The sequence below is a fragment of the Ischnura elegans genome (assembly GCF_921293095.1).
Source record: "Ischnura elegans chromosome 13 unlocalized genomic scaffold, ioIscEleg1.1 SUPER_13_unloc_3, whole genome shotgun sequence".
Lineage (NCBI taxonomy): Eukaryota > Metazoa > Arthropoda > Insecta > Odonata > Coenagrionidae > Ischnura > Ischnura elegans.
The window spans coordinates 4,148,265-4,165,241 of record NW_025791659.1 but is presented as its reverse complement, the minus strand read 5'-3'; the positions used below and the strand labels follow the sequence as shown (position 1 = coordinate 4,165,241).

The 16,977-nt window shown below is 35.8% G+C and overlaps 1 protein-coding gene across 5 annotated transcripts in view; it reads right to left on the bottom strand.

Moving 5' to 3' along the window:
• Positions 1-10,242: 10,242 nt before the first annotated feature.
• LOC124172925 (zinc finger protein OZF-like) overlaps positions 10,243-16,977 on the bottom strand; it is an 89,159-nt gene continuing 82,424 nt past the window's right edge. For all 5 annotated transcript variants that reach the window (XM_046552445.1, XM_046552442.1, XM_046552443.1 and 2 more), the window contains exon 2: positions 10,243-13,601. In XM_046552445.1, the coding sequence (XP_046408401.1) occupies positions 12,020-13,408 (1,389 nt within the window). In that variant the 5' untranslated portion in view covers positions 13,409-13,601 and the 3' untranslated portion in view covers positions 10,243-12,019. The remainder of the gene's footprint in view (positions 13,602-16,977) is intronic.

Here is a 16,977-nt window from a genome sequence, read left to right as displayed (position 1 = left end):
GCTCCCGCTCATCAACTAATCGATTGGCAACTCGACTCAAAAGACGAATTCAAATCGCATCGACACATCGATATTAGAATTCGTGCGGCGGTTATTTCAGAATGGATATACATTGCAGCTCCAAAACAAACTAAAGATAGCCTGGGTTCTAGTATCTGTTATTACAAAACCTTCGGTTAATTCAACAATTATTTGTTTCATAAATTTCAAGACCTATGTATTTGACGGAGATTATACATTTTAATAACTTATGGTTACTTTTCACACCCGTCGTATTTAGATATTCGAAGCTTACCATACATTCGTAAAAGTTTTTAAGGTGGTTTAAAATCATTATTATTTGCTTGATGAATGCTCAATCATTCTGGGACAATAGGATCAAGCCCTGGTAAGTAATGAGAATTTCCTTCTTCAGAAACATGTAATACGTATCTTGCAAAACTTTCCCCATAGGAAATCATGCAGTCGCCACTTCATTAAAAAATTTCATGGCATCAACTTTTACCTATATCCTATACTTGGTACTCTTAATGTAGCTATACTTCTACTATGCTCATTCATACACCATCTCCAAGATCATTACACCTACATTTGTGACCATATTAATTAGAACCATCATCTCAACATTAATTAATCCTTTAGCCATTGGTATTTCATTGAGTATTTAACATTCTCTGTTGCCCTCAAGTCATCAAAAGAACATCATGAATTTAACATTAACTCACAGACTCTTTTTCATTAAATGTACTCAAATGGTTGGATGAATTCAATAGCTGTAACTCAATGTATTGAACAATGCCAATATAATTTGACATTTTCTCCATCAGCTTTTCAACTTTACAAATGTCTTAAATTATCATATTAATTTTTTGTTTTGCATGAATATTTATCATTACATTAGTTCTACTATTACCATGTCTCTACAATTTACCTCTGCTAATTGCTGCAAAAATAAAATTACAGCTAATGAACGTTTACGTCATAATCATATAGCATTGATGATAACCATCTCAGTACTGATCTAGGGCATTTTGGATAGATACCTTAACTGTGCCTACATGATCCATAGTGATTTTTTTTGCATCTTTAACACCATTCTCATCGGATTATCCGCAGCTTTAAAATCCAACATGAACCCATGATAACCGTTTGATATAAACTATCAAAAATTGCTCCTGTAGATTAATGAGATCCACCAGAAAGTTCAACTAATACTTATATGCTCTTCGGTGGTTATTCATCCACTAAAAAGTGAAGATGCGACTATGATAATTTCTTAAAGCGGTATTTCACTCTGTCTTAAGGAAGATGAGTTTTTTTTAATGATAAAAGAGAGCCAGGGGAAGTTCACATTATGATTGAGGGAGTGAAGAGAGAGCTGTTGTTTCCTTGAAAGGAGGCAAGTTGAGAAGGAGCAGCAGGAGATGGTACAAGTAGACACAGGAATGGAGTTCTTTCGATGGAGTTCATTCGTGGAATAGGTGGAAGGGCCGAGGCATAAATAGAACCGTTCAGATGTTCATCTTAACCCTCCGCCAGGCACAGCGACAATTTGTTTTTATTTTTCCACAAGACTAGACGGCATAGACCCTTGATGCTTGCAGTAACTTTTTGTTTTCAAATGCTCTGTGCAGCCTATTACTTCTCGAAGCTGACAGAAAAGCCTGAGGTGCCGACTCCATGGGGCCTGAGCCCCCTCAAAACTTCATTATGAGTGCGAGGAAATGTGTCAGGGTCGTTGATTTTCCCCGTAGTGACCAGATATCGAGTTTCAAGTTATCCAAGTACTAACGTTGATCATATGACTCTTCCAAAATGCTTAAAAAAAACTTAAAACTCACTACTTATAAAATTTCTTGGGGCAAGATTGGGCCCCCGTTTGGGCCCCCCCAATATTTTTTGTAAGTCAGCATCCCTGAGAAAAGCTGCATATTTTTCAGCATTATAAAGCAAAGTAATAGCACAATAAAACAAAATTAAAGAATTATTTGATAAATTAGATAGAAAATTAAGAAACACTGATCTTGTATGCTTAATTACATTACATAAGATAAAAAATTATAGCCAAAACACCACATCAAATCGCACCTTGCTGGATCAGTCCGGGGCTATATGGCTGTGTCTGAAGGGGTATATACAAAGTAGATAAGGCATAAATTAAGTGTTCCTTTGCACTAATAATGGTGCATTACACTTACCTTAAAGGCATACCACTGAGCCATGCCATGAGTTAATGTTTTTTTGCTTCCGTCAGGCACACTGCACCTGACGGAAGGTAAAATAAGGAAAGCCGAATAGCCGTGTAAGTAGGCAGGGTCGTTTCTTTCGCTGCTTGTGCACCCAGTTGGTTCCAGATTGACAATAGAGCAGATACGTGAATAGGACACCACCAAAATGTGAGCAAAACGGTTGAGAAAGAGTTGGGTTAACAGTGAGAAGGTCATGAGTTCATGCTGATAAACAACCACATATGTGGTTGTTTATCAGCATGCACTCATGCCAGGGCATGTATTCCCCTATGAAAAATTTGAAACAGGGTTATACAATTTTTTCATAGGGGTTAGTTTTCCTAGTGTTTCACTTTTGGACAAAAACTTTTTAAGGAACTATCAACAATGGTGGTTACTCTGAGCTACTCTTGGGCATTGTCAAATTATTTTTATTTACCATACTTATGAACCGTGCAGACGTTCAGCTGGTAGGGAAAGCCAAATAGCCGTGGTAGTTGGCTGGGTTAGATTGTACACCCTAGCAGTTTGCTCTCATAGATGATTCTGATTTCACGACACAGAAGGAGGTGTATATATGAAACCACTACAGCTTATGCGGCTGAACAGCAAGCCACAGGTCTTATACGCTTGAGCAATGCACTGGCATTTCTTCACTGAGGTGTCCCCAGAGATGGATTCTGCTGCTCAATATTGACTCCCATGAGGCATTAGTTGCTTTTGGCTTTCTATGTATACTCTTCCATAGATTTCATTTTTTTCTGGAAGAATGGAAGGTTTCTTGTGATGGGTGGCTTATGATGGGGTGCATGTCCATATTTTACCCAGTGTTTGGGGTAAGGGATGGGCACCTAGTTGAATTCAAGTCCCAAATCTGAGAGACAAAAACAACAGGATAACTTTACCCTAAAGAAGAAGTCAGCACAGAGAGGTTTCAAGCATTTTAATGCTACTCTTAGCACAGAGAATGTTTTTCTATCGTAAGCACTGGCAGGAAAGGCTTAATAATAAGTAGTTATTTTGGTCGAGGGAAAATATGGCATCTTTCTTAAGGCCTTAGAAGCATGCAAAATGACAAAATTAGTTGTTTGATACTATATATAAATTTACTTTTTTAATTAATTAATTTCATAAAAACTGATAAATTTATTCAGTCTTGGTGATAAATTTCCTCATTTCCGAATCTGCTGTTCTTTTTAAACGAATACGCTTATTCATTTGAACTAGAGTTTGATCAAAACAATAGGAACAAAAGATCCAACTAGGATGAGTTTGACCGTGGGAGACAGTGCACATTGGTTGTGTTAAAATTTAATGCAAATGTTATGACGCAAATTTGATTGTGAGACAAAAACTAAGCTACCTTTGTGGTTAGGGCTTATGCAATATTTATTTTCATATCTTTTGGTTTTTCTCATACCCTAACTTACCCTCTGCTTAATTTCAGATGTTTTAAGTTTCCAACACGATTTTAAAACATTAATTTTTTCGTTTATAATTGTTTGATTGGGCAGGCATTTATTTTAGACTGACTAAATACCTTATTTCTATGCAATTCACAAAGGAACACCCAATACTAGGTATGTACTACCATATTCACTACATTTGTGTTTAAATACAATACAAATTCTTAATAAAAAGGTTTCTCCGTCAGCAAAAATGTAAATTCAGATACTAAGAGTAAGCAGAAGCAATACGAGTAGTAAGATTTTCCTTCTTCAGAAACATGCCAAACATTTATCTTACCAATCTTTCCCCACAAAGGATTACGCAGACACCACTTCATAAAATCACCTCAAATCCAGCACTTTATACCCTTGATGGAACAGAATTCTTACCTTGTTCAATCCAAAGACATTTTCATGATTATTTCTCTTACACTTTCACCATATTCATCAGAACCATCTCAACACTATGCAGTCCCTTAGCCATTCTTATGAGATTGTGTATAATAATTTGCCCTTGGCCCTTAATCATAAAAAGAACAATGTATTCAAACACTATCTCTCAGGCTATTTGTCATTAGATGCAATCAAATGGTTGGATGGATTCAATGAAGTTAATATTCATTCCTTCTTTTGCCTATCAGCTCTATAGAATTGTGCCTCTCTACATTTATCTTATTGTTTTTTTTGCATGGCATGAATATTTAGGACTACATTATTTGTATGCATCTACAATTTGCTTCAACTTTTTCATCAACGTATGATCAATGAACACTGAGGATATATATCATGATTCTAGCGTTGCTTATCCAAATAATTAATAGTGATAATAGGCTGACAGAGATATGGCTTTATAAAAAAGCCTTTTAAGCAAATGAAAGGTTCTATGTACACGACAGATAAGCATTAAAGTAGTAAATTGTAAAGACGAATTATGCCACTATATTGTATGGTAATGGCTCCCACAGTAGAAAACACATTAGTAATCATGATACAAATGTGAAAACTTATACCATTAATGTCACGTTGTTGGAAGTATTTCAGCTGAAAGAGAATGATTTTCAAAATAACTTAATTAACCACGGTTATTAAATTATACTATTTATAGTATTACTCGCAATCAATTGCCACAAATGGTAGATTGAAAAATAGTGTAGAGAAACAATTATTTTGAAGTGCTGAAATGAGATTAATGAATTTTGGGGGGAAGAGTGGCAGGGGCGCTGCTAGGAATTAAGGCTGAAGGGGGGGAATGGGGTGCAACTAACACCGGGGTGTTTGGGGGTATGGTATACCCACCAAGATAAGCGGTAGGTACGAGATTAATAAATTGAGGAATTTTAAAGATAAATGGTGCAAAATGGTAGGTTTTACGGTTTTCTGAGTGATATTTTTATTCATCCTTGTACTAATGTATTAGTAATATCAATCTAATTAATTAAATGGATAAAACTTAAACATTACTCTGGGGAGCTCTGGGGGGGAGGGGGGGGGTTATCTCCCGAAATCCCCCCCTCGCTGCGACACTGAAGAGTGGCATGTTTCTGTGTTTCTTGCTTGCTAGAAGGACTCTGTTCTTACAGCCATAGTTTAGTTAGGATCGCAGTGCTAGTGGATGCCATAGATTTCCCAAATTTTGGGAAGGTTTACCTTGATTTTCTTGAGAGCTGAACGGATGTGCAGATCATTTGCAAATTGCGGTTTGTGATAGACTAGGATGCTGATGCAATTTTTTGGAGATTTTTATTTTCTGCGCTTTGAATTTGATGTAGGTGTTTTCTAGCTGTCAAAAGCCAAAATTTTGATGACCACTTCAGGTGTGATTTCAGCAATTGCGGTGATCAGGATAGAGACTAAAAGAGGCTTCTGGTGAATTGATATCAGATGGATTTAATGGAAGCAGTACTGTTTCAAGCAATATTCAATGAGTGATGGTGTGAGTTTGAACAGTGAAAGATGATGCGTGGAAAGAATACTGTATGTACCCTATTATTTAACCCCTCAAGCCTGACTTTAAATGCCAGTGGTCTCTCCATCAGCATGTGCGATGCACCCTCTCCCCCCCTGCAGGATGTGTCTGCATCCTCTGAATGCCATACCTCAAGCATGCACGACACACCGTATGCATCCAAATCTTTCATTTAAAATTCCTATCTCTGAGGCTTCCATAAATATTTTTTTCAGTGAGTACATATGCAAGAAATATCTACCTGCCTTTGTTCTGTGCCTCTTCATTACCTTTGATTGTGCGTTCGTATTTTTGTTAGAATACTATTTCCAGTTGCGTCAGGATGCTTTCTGTAAGAGAAATATCTGATGGGTGCTCTAGGGAGATATTCTTCCATTCACGCTCCTATTTATATATTTCCTCAGCGATTTTGTGTTGTGTGTGTGGGTTCTGCATGTTCCTCTCCCAACTTCATTATCATCTGCGTTTCTGCCTTATCGTTTCCCTTCTCTTTCATCATGGCAATGATAGAGAAGAAACAGACCGTCTAGAAATTGCCAATGCTTCTTGTACCCTAGAAGACCTATCAGCATCTGGTATCTTAGAGCATAGATTTACCGGGCGATGGTTTGATCTCTGCGTTTCTTCAGGGTTTTCTTCCTTCCTTCACAGGGCCTGGAAAAGTCATCAAAGAGAGTGCCAATCACAGAGAAGCGCCAAGTCAAACAGCCAATCACAGTGCAGCTCCAATCCAGCCAACAGTATACAAACGAGGCAGAAACCAACAGCCAACACCTTTGACCTGAAGATGCTGGCAGGATAGCCAGCGAAACTGTTGTCTAAAAACAAGCTGACGTGGAAGAAAACCCTGAAGAAATGCAGAGATCATCCGGTATCTTATTTACGAGGTTTGAAGGTTAGGGTTGGGATAATTTCACGTCTACCTTTGCTTTGGTGGTTTTATTTTTTTCGGCCATGGGTCCCTTCCATATCTGATCCCCTCATTAGTTGATCATGCTTTCTGGCTCTCATGAGTTGTCCGATGAGGGGGTTTTTGATGCTCTGGAAGAAAAGAGTGCAGAATGTCTTGATACCACTTTGGAGGTTTCAAATGGATACTCCCTTGACTCCAGGTTTAAAGATTTCCACCATCTCATTCTTCTGTGAAGATTCAAGAAAATAATTGGGAACAGATCAGCAGTGAAGACATGCATCTGATCTTTGCATGTGATTTAGTCGAAAAACTAATATCACCTGTTCTGTGTAAAGATGATCCCGTAGCATATTTTGAGATAAATTTTGATAATGAAATAATTACAATTATAGCATAGTTTCTTGAGTATTTACAAAGAAAACTACCCAGCAAAAAATATCTCAGTCTCAAAAGTGGGTTTCCTCAACTCTGGAGGATTTTTCAGATTATTTTTAGGTTTAAGACTTAAATTTAGATTAAGCTTGAGACTTAGATTTCAGAATTTTAATGAAAAATTGCGTTTTAAATTCAATTTTTTCTAAATGTAATGAGCAAGGAAAGGTTTTCATTGCTCACAAATTTCTCAGTTTTGTCGATAGAAAGAGGAAGGAATTTGTAAAAAAAGATCCTTAGCACTATAAAATTTTTCTACTTAAATATTAGTGGACCAAATCACTGCGGGACAAAATTTAGATTAGTGCAAACAACGGACTGATTGGAAACATGCTTGATCGAGCAGATAGCATTTTGTTCAGCAAAACTCACAGAATGAAATATTTAAGTTCAAAAGAAGAAATTGTGCATTAAATCAGGAAAATAAAAAGAGAAATGAGACAAGGTACTGATGTAAAAACTGCTCAGGAAACTGTTTCAAGAAACACAGGTCTAGTACTAACCACTGGACACGGAGTAGGCAAAAGTAAACGACTCATTAAATCGTATGTACATATTATTAATTATCAAGTTTGAAATTCTTTCATACAATAAACCGTTTTGGAAGTTTTTTGGAGAGCGATTACTATGCTAAAATTTTGTTTCAATGTTTGCACCAGTGGCACAGCGAGGGGGGGGTTTAGGGGGGTAATCCCCCCCCCCCCCAAGAGCTCAAACAAGTTTTTCTAAGTTCAATCCATTTTACTTAATTGGATTAATATTACTCACAAAATAGTGTAAATATTATTAATGTATTATTAAATATCCCTCCGAAAGCTGCAAAACTCACCATTTTGAACTATTTATCTTGAAATTTTTCTCAAGGAGTGTCCCCGCACCTCCCGCTTAACCTGGTGAGTATTCCAATTATGCAAGAACTTTTACAATACCACACAATACGAGTACGAATCGTAATGTTGAATATTAATAATTGTATCTACTTACATTTCTGCTATATAGTTGATTCCCAGGTATCTAGGCTCTTTTCTAGCCTACGATTTTTTCCAAACGTTAAACAATGTATGTTGTTAATGGTTATGACCTGGAACCGATGTAATGATGTAAATTCTTAATGTGTGACAAGAAATACGTTATACAATGCAAGCTAGATCAACAGTTTTAGCAGGAGGAGAAAAATAATTCACAATAAGGTTATAATATCCCTCCCCCCGAAAAACCCCAGTATTAGTTGTGCCTAAAACCCTCCCTAGCCTTAATTCTACAGAATCTTTAGTGCTGCCAAATTTAAGCACCCCGAATTGAATACCCACCATTCAAGCACTGTATAGGAACAGAATTGAAGGACGCATATGATGCGCTACACAGAGTTGGGAGGTTTAAGTGTGTTAAGGCAAATTTATAAGGTACCTAAACCTTGATAAAAATATGATGCCTATGTGCATATTCGATTTGTTTACATTAGTTTATAGTGAAGGGAGAGTCAAAAAGGAAGAGCAATGGAATTAGTTGAAAAAGTATAGTGATTATTGCCTAGAAGTAGTAAAAATGTGCAATACCACATGGACACAGGGCTAGTTAAAAAGTGAACATGGAGAGTTGTTGGATTGAATAATAACATGCAAATTAATGAGTCAAGCAGATGGATTTGAGCAATTACTGAAAGATAGGTGGAAAAAATGATATCATCTGTGGAAATAAATGAGTGATAGTGTTGAAATAAATATATTTTTTATGCTCTAGAGTAAGGTGAAAGGGATGATTTCTACCCACTCCAATGATCAACTATGCATAAAATATTCTTCTATCCAGCAATTCATGAATTCAAAAGAAAATGAGGAAAGGTGGCACAAGAAGGAATTGGGGCTTCAATGGTATTATCCAAGAATATGGTTAAAAATTGTTTGGTGGCCTCATCCAAATTTTTGCTTCTTTTTAAAGGAAGCGGTCAGTCCCATACAAAGTTTCTTGAAAAGCAGGCTAATACAAAGATTCTCCAACACAATGGGACAAAAAATATGAATCAACAATTAATGGAAAATAATTTTTATTGATGAAGCGAAAATATACAGGAAGAGGGCCATGTTATGGAAACATATAGTGGTGTTAGGTCCACTGCATTTTTGCTCCTGATATCCCATCCTGAATACACATCAATTGTGTTTGATATCAGTAAATAAGATTTGTGCATTGAATTTTAAGATTTAAATGTGAAAGAATAGTAGGCAGATCAAATCTTTTTCTTAAAATTTGACCTCCTATCATACTTTACTTCAGCCATTCATAATTGGGATTTTTAAGCCCTAAAATAAGTTTTGGCATTTCCAAAGCAAAGGGGAAAAGGTATGAGCCAGCAGCCAATCACAGCAATTTGGTATGGCAAATGAAATAAAAATATATTGACTGAAAAACTGTGGTAATCATGAAAAAAGGTGAGCTTAAGGGCCGAGTAAGTTTGGCATTAATTTCAAGAGTAGGTAAATGAGAAGGCTAAAAGTTAAACATCATTACTTAATCACATGTTTTGCTTTCAAGTTTTTTATTTTAGCAAGAAAGAAGATTTTGTACAAGAATCAACAACGCCTGTGCTTTGAAGCATACTTATATTATTTCTTACTTCACATACCTACTTTGGCTACTAATACTACTTTTAAGTTGATCTGTAAAATATAAAAAAAACCTCCGTAGGAGTCATACCATTTTCACTAATACAAATTGGAAATTAGGCTTAAATCAAGAGTAACCAATTTTCTAATACAAGAGTGATCTATGGAATAGAAAAAAACAAGAGTTCTTGAAAATTCTTTGGAAAATAAAGTTCCCTATATTTTCGGTGGATTCACTTTTAAGTACTAACATTGCCTGGCAATGTTTTGTATACATAAGCAGTTTACTTTCATTTGATTAACAAGGGTAGTTGCATCATTAAGGCAGGACACAATTTATCCAAAAACACAACAATCACAAAGCTACCGAGAAGCATATAGTAGCAGCAACAATAAACCATATCTGTAAGTCAAGTGGCTTAGGTTTAACACTTTCTTTTTCAATAATACTTTATCGACTAATAACAACCTATCAAGAGAAAAGCATTCTTGAAATTCAGTTCGTAGATTTTAAATGATAGGCTTAGGCTTATTAGAATGATTTCATTTAAATTACTATGGTGAGGCAAAAGGAAAATTTTTGCTGTGAGAAAAAAATGTCACAGCAGTGTGACAATATTTTACAATTGAAAACGACAACATTTTACCACTAAAACATTGGTAGAGCAAATATATTTGAAAATCAGATTCATGAAATATCTTTCAATACAATACATCTATTCATTACAGTGATATGACAATATTTTACAATAGAAAACACAATATCTAACCTTAATTATTGGTAAAGTAAACATATTTGTATATCAAATTCAGCAACACACCTTTTAATACAAAATATCTAATAACTACTGTCACATTATTTTTAGGCTATAGACACAATTTCACCGATTTCAACACGGCAAAATTCCTTGCCTTCAGTATTTAATCATATTGAGGAATTAGAAGGATATTACTATGGAGAATAGACCTTTTAGCAGTCAACTTTTAGTGAAAGCTACAGGCAAACTGCCTTCATTGAGTGTGTGGCAAGTGGGTGGCCTTGCACTCTTTGCTACTGATCTCCATGAAACTGCAAATCAGAAATCCACGACTTCTTCATACATTCCCCAATATGTGTCAACATCCCTATTGTGTATTTCCTAATGATTGTTAAACTTTATTTCCATGAGTGAGAATTAATAATGGGGCTCCTCAATAAATATTTGCAACAGATAAAATGAGAACAATCATAAAATCTATATGACATATATTTTTGCTGCGGGTATGCATGAAATGTGTGTACAAGTAGGGAATATGAGTAATCCCTTCATACCAAAAAAAATATTGTATTTAGATGTATTCGTTGCCACGCATAAGCAAAAATCTAAAAAACATACCTTCTAATGCAGTAGGGATCGATGAAACTGAGATACCAGGGAACTGTTGGAAATTCTTCTGAAAATGAAGTTCCCTGCATCTCTCAATGGAATCACTTTAAAGTACTTAAATTGGTTGGCTAAGTGTTGAAAACATGCGGTTTATTGTCATTTGTTTAACATTGATAGTTGCATCTTTAATATAAGACAGTTTATACCAAAACAAACCAATCACAAGGATATAGAGAAGCATATAGTAGCAGAAACAATCATGTCCACTCATTAATTCAGTTGGCTGACGTAAGACTTCCCTTGTCAATCATAATTTATCGCTTAATTGATCTCTAAAGAAAAAAGTATTCTTGATATGCAGTCATGAAAATTTAAATGATAGACTGACAAAGGATTGATTGCATTTATATATCTACGATTATCCGCAAATGGAACATTTTTCCAGAAAAAAAGGTTAAGAAACATGACGTTAATTTACCATTGAAAAATTGGTATAGCAAACATTATTGTACATCAACTTCCATTACATATTCCCCAGTACAAATTATCTATTCACTGCATTCACAATATTTTAAAGTTATTGGCACAATAAGAACAATTAAATACCAGTAAAAAACCTCCTCGCATTCATTCTTAATTCACAATAATACATACATGTTAAGGATTAAGAAAGGTATCGTAAAAAAGGAGAGTACTCCTTCAAGGGACAATTTTGAGTAAAAGTTACTAGTATACTGCCTTTTTCAGAGAGCCGTAAGTGGGCAGCCATTCAATTTTTTGCTATAAAGCTACATCAAAGTACAAATTAGAAGTCCATGACTTCTTTAGCATGCACTACAATGTGTTGCCATCCCTATTGAATATTTCCTCATCATAATGAAACACTACTTCTGTAAGCGAGAATGAATTACTAGGCTCATCAGTACAGACTTTCTTAAGGTGAAATGAAAACAATTGTGAAATCTAGAAGACCTATCCTTCCTGTGAGTTTGCATGACGCGTGCCTGTAAGTAATGAATCTGAGTGAACCAATTATACCCGTAGCTGGAAAATTAATGTCTCTCACATGTGTGTACGGAAATGCCTCACGAGGTGACTCTTTCCAGAGAAAGATTTCCCACATTCGCTGCACGAATAGGGTTTCTCCCCTCTATGAGCACGCAAATGATAGTCAAGGGTGGACTTGTGAGAAAAGGACTTGCTGCAGACATTGCATGAATACGGTCCGTCTCCTGTGTGTATACGTGTGTGTGTGGTTAGGTTGTAACTCTTAGAGAAAGATTTACAGCATATTGTACATGAAAAAGGCCTCTCTCCTGTGTGGGTACGGACATGCATGTTGAGGGTGCTACTTTGAGTGAAGGATTTCCTGCAGATACTACAGGAATAAGGTTTATCTGCTGTGTGTATGCGCATGTGCACGGTAAGGTTATTACTACGACTGAATGATTTACAGCATATTGTACATGAATAAGGCCTCTCTCCTGTATGTGTACGCATATGCTTGTTGAGGTTGCCACTCAGAGAGAATGACTTATTGCATACACTACAGGAATAAGGTTTATCACCTGTGTGTATGCGCATGTGGTGGGTAAGGTTACCACTTTCAGTGAAGGACTTCCTGCAGATACTACAGGAATAAGGTTTATCTTCTGTGTGTATGCGCATGTGCACGGTGAGGTCATAATTACGACTAAATGATTTACAGCAAATGCTACATGAAAAAGTTTTGTCTCCTGTGTGTGTAAGCATATGGGTGTTGAGGTTGCTACTCTGAGAGAATGACTTATTGCATACACTACAGGAATAAGGCCTCTCTCCTGTGTGTATGCGCATGTGTTTGTTGAGAGTAGAACTAAGAGTGAAACACTTATAACACACACTACATGAATAAGGCCTCTCTTTTGCTCCTGAACACTTTCCCTTTTTGATGTCTCTATCACCAGGGAAGGATTTTGAGGAGACACTTTCTACACATGGGTCAGCTCCTACCGCAAATCTTCTCCCTTTTCTATCCTTTCCTTTCTCCTGAGTCCCTCCGAATATTTCCTTTAGACGCCCATTCCCTTTTTGCCTCAGCCCTTGTCTTTTACTATTTGCACATTTTACATCTAGCACCTCGCATGACACAGCATCAATGTCCAAATTGTTGGCAGCAAAATGAGTTTCAATGTGTTTGATGAGCTCACTTTTGGTGCTGAATCCACCTGTGCAGTGGTAGCAATGATATGAAGTGTCGTTTGATCTGTGACCCTTTACAGCATTTTTCGTCTCACAATAACTTAACTCATCTTTGTTCCCCACGACTGCCTCTGCACAACTCCTCCTTTTACTGACTCTGATCATCCTAAGGGTATTAGGGATAACTGGTGTATCACAACCACTTTCACACCTTGCAACAGACCTTGTGCCTCCGACTCCACTGATTAGGGATGCCTGTTTGTGCATCATAAGGAATTCAGCAAGATGTTAACTTATCAGCAAGAACAGTTCCACGATTTTCCAAGTCTTCATTAATCATATTTCTTCATTCCCCAGCATCAGATGCTCAACTCTCACATTAAATGACTATCAGAGAGGCTGAGGAAGAAATACAGTCACCACTTCGATGTTTCCCTTAACTTCCTACCACCAGCTGGGAGCCCTAGAAAAGAATTTTAATATTTTAATTTCAAAAGAAAGGTATGCTGGTCTAACTTATTAAAGCCATTTTGTTGATAACCAAAGCCATTCATTGGAAAGCAATATACCTGCCACAACGTATCAAGGGGCCCCCTTTCATTATGTTCATTTTCCATTTGCTCGAACAATAAGTCATTGTGTCTATAAACAGTAAAACAAAAATGTGGAGGCAGTACTCGTTAAAATTGATGGAAAAAACAATGAAGTTCATAAATAATGGTAATACAATGGGCATAGATGAGCTTCCTATTGAATTATTTATGTGATTAGAAGAAGGTCAACAAGAAGTAGTAGAATTGTGTAACAAAATTTACAATATGTTACGGTATACATCCAGGAGACTCCAACAAACATTAGAGACGGAAAAAGGGATAAGCTATTGGGTATTCTTAAGATAAAGAAAGTGGACTGGAAGGATGGTAGGCTGATTAGGGAATTGTACAAAACCAGATGGTGGCTATGGAAGTTGAATGCATGAATCTGTTCCGGGCAGCAAGACAGAGCTACTGCCTTTCACTCACAATACTGAGCACATGCATGGAGGAGATGGTCAGAAAAACCAAGAAGAGTGAATATTGAGAAGGGAATGGAGGATGCAATGAAAAATGCATCAGGTGTGCCGATGACATGGAGATTCTGGCCAATGACAATCAGAAACTTCTAATAATGAGGAGGAACAGCTTAGAGGAAGGAATGAAAGTATGTGTAGTGAAAACTAAAGATGTGAAAGTTAATGATGATGGAAATTAGACTGTCATTATCAATGGGGAAAAGATAGAGCAAGTAAGATGGTATAGATATTAAGGAAGCATGCTGATATAATACTGAATAAGTGAGGCAGAGATAAAGAGAAAAAACTATAGGAACAGTAGCTATGCAATAAATTATTTTACTAAATCGAAATACTTGTGTTAAATAGTTGAAAAAGTGAACAAAAACCGAATCCCGAAGGCCAGTCACAGGACAACATCATTATAATGCTATTGTAATCGCTTGATGGTTGTACTGGGAATTGAAAATTGCATTGGGAATTGCTGATGATAAGTTGCAGAAGAATTTTAGTTGCATCCCTGATCTTAAATTTGAAGATGCATTTAAGCAAAGCAAGATAAAGGAAGAAAGCTGGGAGCAGTCTAGAGCAGTGATATCTGCTATTGGGAAAAACGAGACAGAGGACACACGCTATCTGCAAACTTTACCATTGATTATACTGAATCAATGAGGGTGCTTTTTAAAATGGACAGAGTTTAAATTCCAGGGTAATAATAACATGGAATAGGTAATGAGTAATAATGTGACGATATCTATCATAGGATATTGTAATGCATCAACCGATGGCCTGTGAGGCCCAAATTTTCAAAATATTTTTTCCGTTGATAATAATGTTTCAAAAATAATTACCCTGTATTCATCAGTGTTCACCATTGTAATCAATTTATTACAATTTAAACTTTCTATGTAAAGTATCTTCAAAAGAACAATCTAATCCTATTATAAACGGTTTTCTTTGATTTGTTTTAGTAGTTGCAGACATTATATGAAATGAATTGGTTAAGGTGGTTAAGTCAATTTTAATAGTACTAAAAATAAATTATTTCAACAATTATTTTAGAATTAGGACTTCTTACATTATAACATATTCGACAACATATTTGGTTGTTTTCCCAATTAATTTCTGAAGATCTTGTCTGTGAAAACAGGGCTGATGTGAGGTAGAAAGGACAATGAGCAATTACTTTGTGCTTTTGTAAGTTGAGAAAGTAATTGTATGTTTTTCAGTATTTGTTGTTTTTTCAGTATTTCTTCATGTCGTTTAATTCAACATTAATTTACAAGTGTTGAAGTTATTATGTTACAATCAAGTTGAATGTTAGTTTATTGTTAGATGTAGAGATGGCGCTGCAACGTCGATTTTGTAGTTATGTACGTTAATAAGAGAGTCAACAAACAGAGAGAACCTAAAAAAGAGAAAGACTAGTATCTGCAGTTAAAACAGAGTTATTGTAATGTTTCTCTAATAAATTAATGCGCTCAAGAATATATAAAATTCAATATAAAATACTTAAGTAATAACCACAATTGTATACATATGCAACTAGAACAAATCTTATGAAATCATGATTGTTTCACCAAGAACTAAGACATCATATGTTCATTATTTCCATACTTTGTACATCATTCCCACAAAACATATACCAAAAATATTAAGAGACCAAAAAGTTCATTTTCTATAAGTGGTACCATGACAGAAACAAGAGTTAAGCACAAAAAAGAGACTAAATATTATATTTTGAGTGAATGAGAGTTTGATAAGAAAAAGAAGGCTTGGGAAATAGGCATGACAGTGGGGATATCTTATGGCGATTTTCCAAAGGTCAACTTAGTTAAGATGGGTGAAAATGATACAGTTGTGCGCAGAACAGGCTCAAAGTTTTAAAAATATTCATATAGACAATAATTTAAAATTGTATCAAATTCACCAAACTACTCTAGAGCAAATGGTCAGGTGGAAATAACTTTCCAAACACCTAAAAAAGTTCATTAAAAAAGAAAAGAAGCAAATAAAGATATACCAAGAGCATTGCTTAACTATTGTAACACTCCAGTGGTTGGAACCAACTCAATCTTCGAATTATTAATCAATTAAAGGTTATCAACTTGACTAACAATCCCTAAACACCTATTATCCCCAAACACCCCAAAAAAGAAAGGATATGAAATTTATGTAATGCAAGTACAAAATATCTCAAAGTAGTTCCGTGACAGAAACCAACATGATGTACAGATAAAAAGACTCAATATTAAATTAAAAGTGAATGAAAAAGTGTATGTGTGTGACAAGATAAAGAAGGTTTGGGAAATGGGCATGACAAAGGGAATTGCTGATACAACAGGACCTTAAATTAAGTTAGTTTGCATACACTTGGTGAGATGTTGTGCACAGAACAAGCTACTACCATTGGGATGGAGGGGATTACTGATACCCCCAGACCATACTCCTTTAGTATATATACATAAAATGTAAAGGTTAAGACCTAAATTACCAATCTCAAAACACCAGCTGCCCTTGGTGGCAGCAGCTTATGCTCTCACAAGCTAAACAAGAGGTCACCAGTTCAAGTCTCGCCTCAGCAAGTTTCTCCTTTCCAGAGCATGGTTGTTTGTGTATGTATAATAGTTAAATTTGTTGAAAACCCCGAAAGAAAATGGCTAATATGAACTGTATTTAGTGGGTTGGAATTAATAAAAATTAAAAAATAAATATAAATAAAACCAGTACACTTTAATATGAATACACTCAGAACAAACCACCACCTTTGAAAGCGTGAAGTTAACAA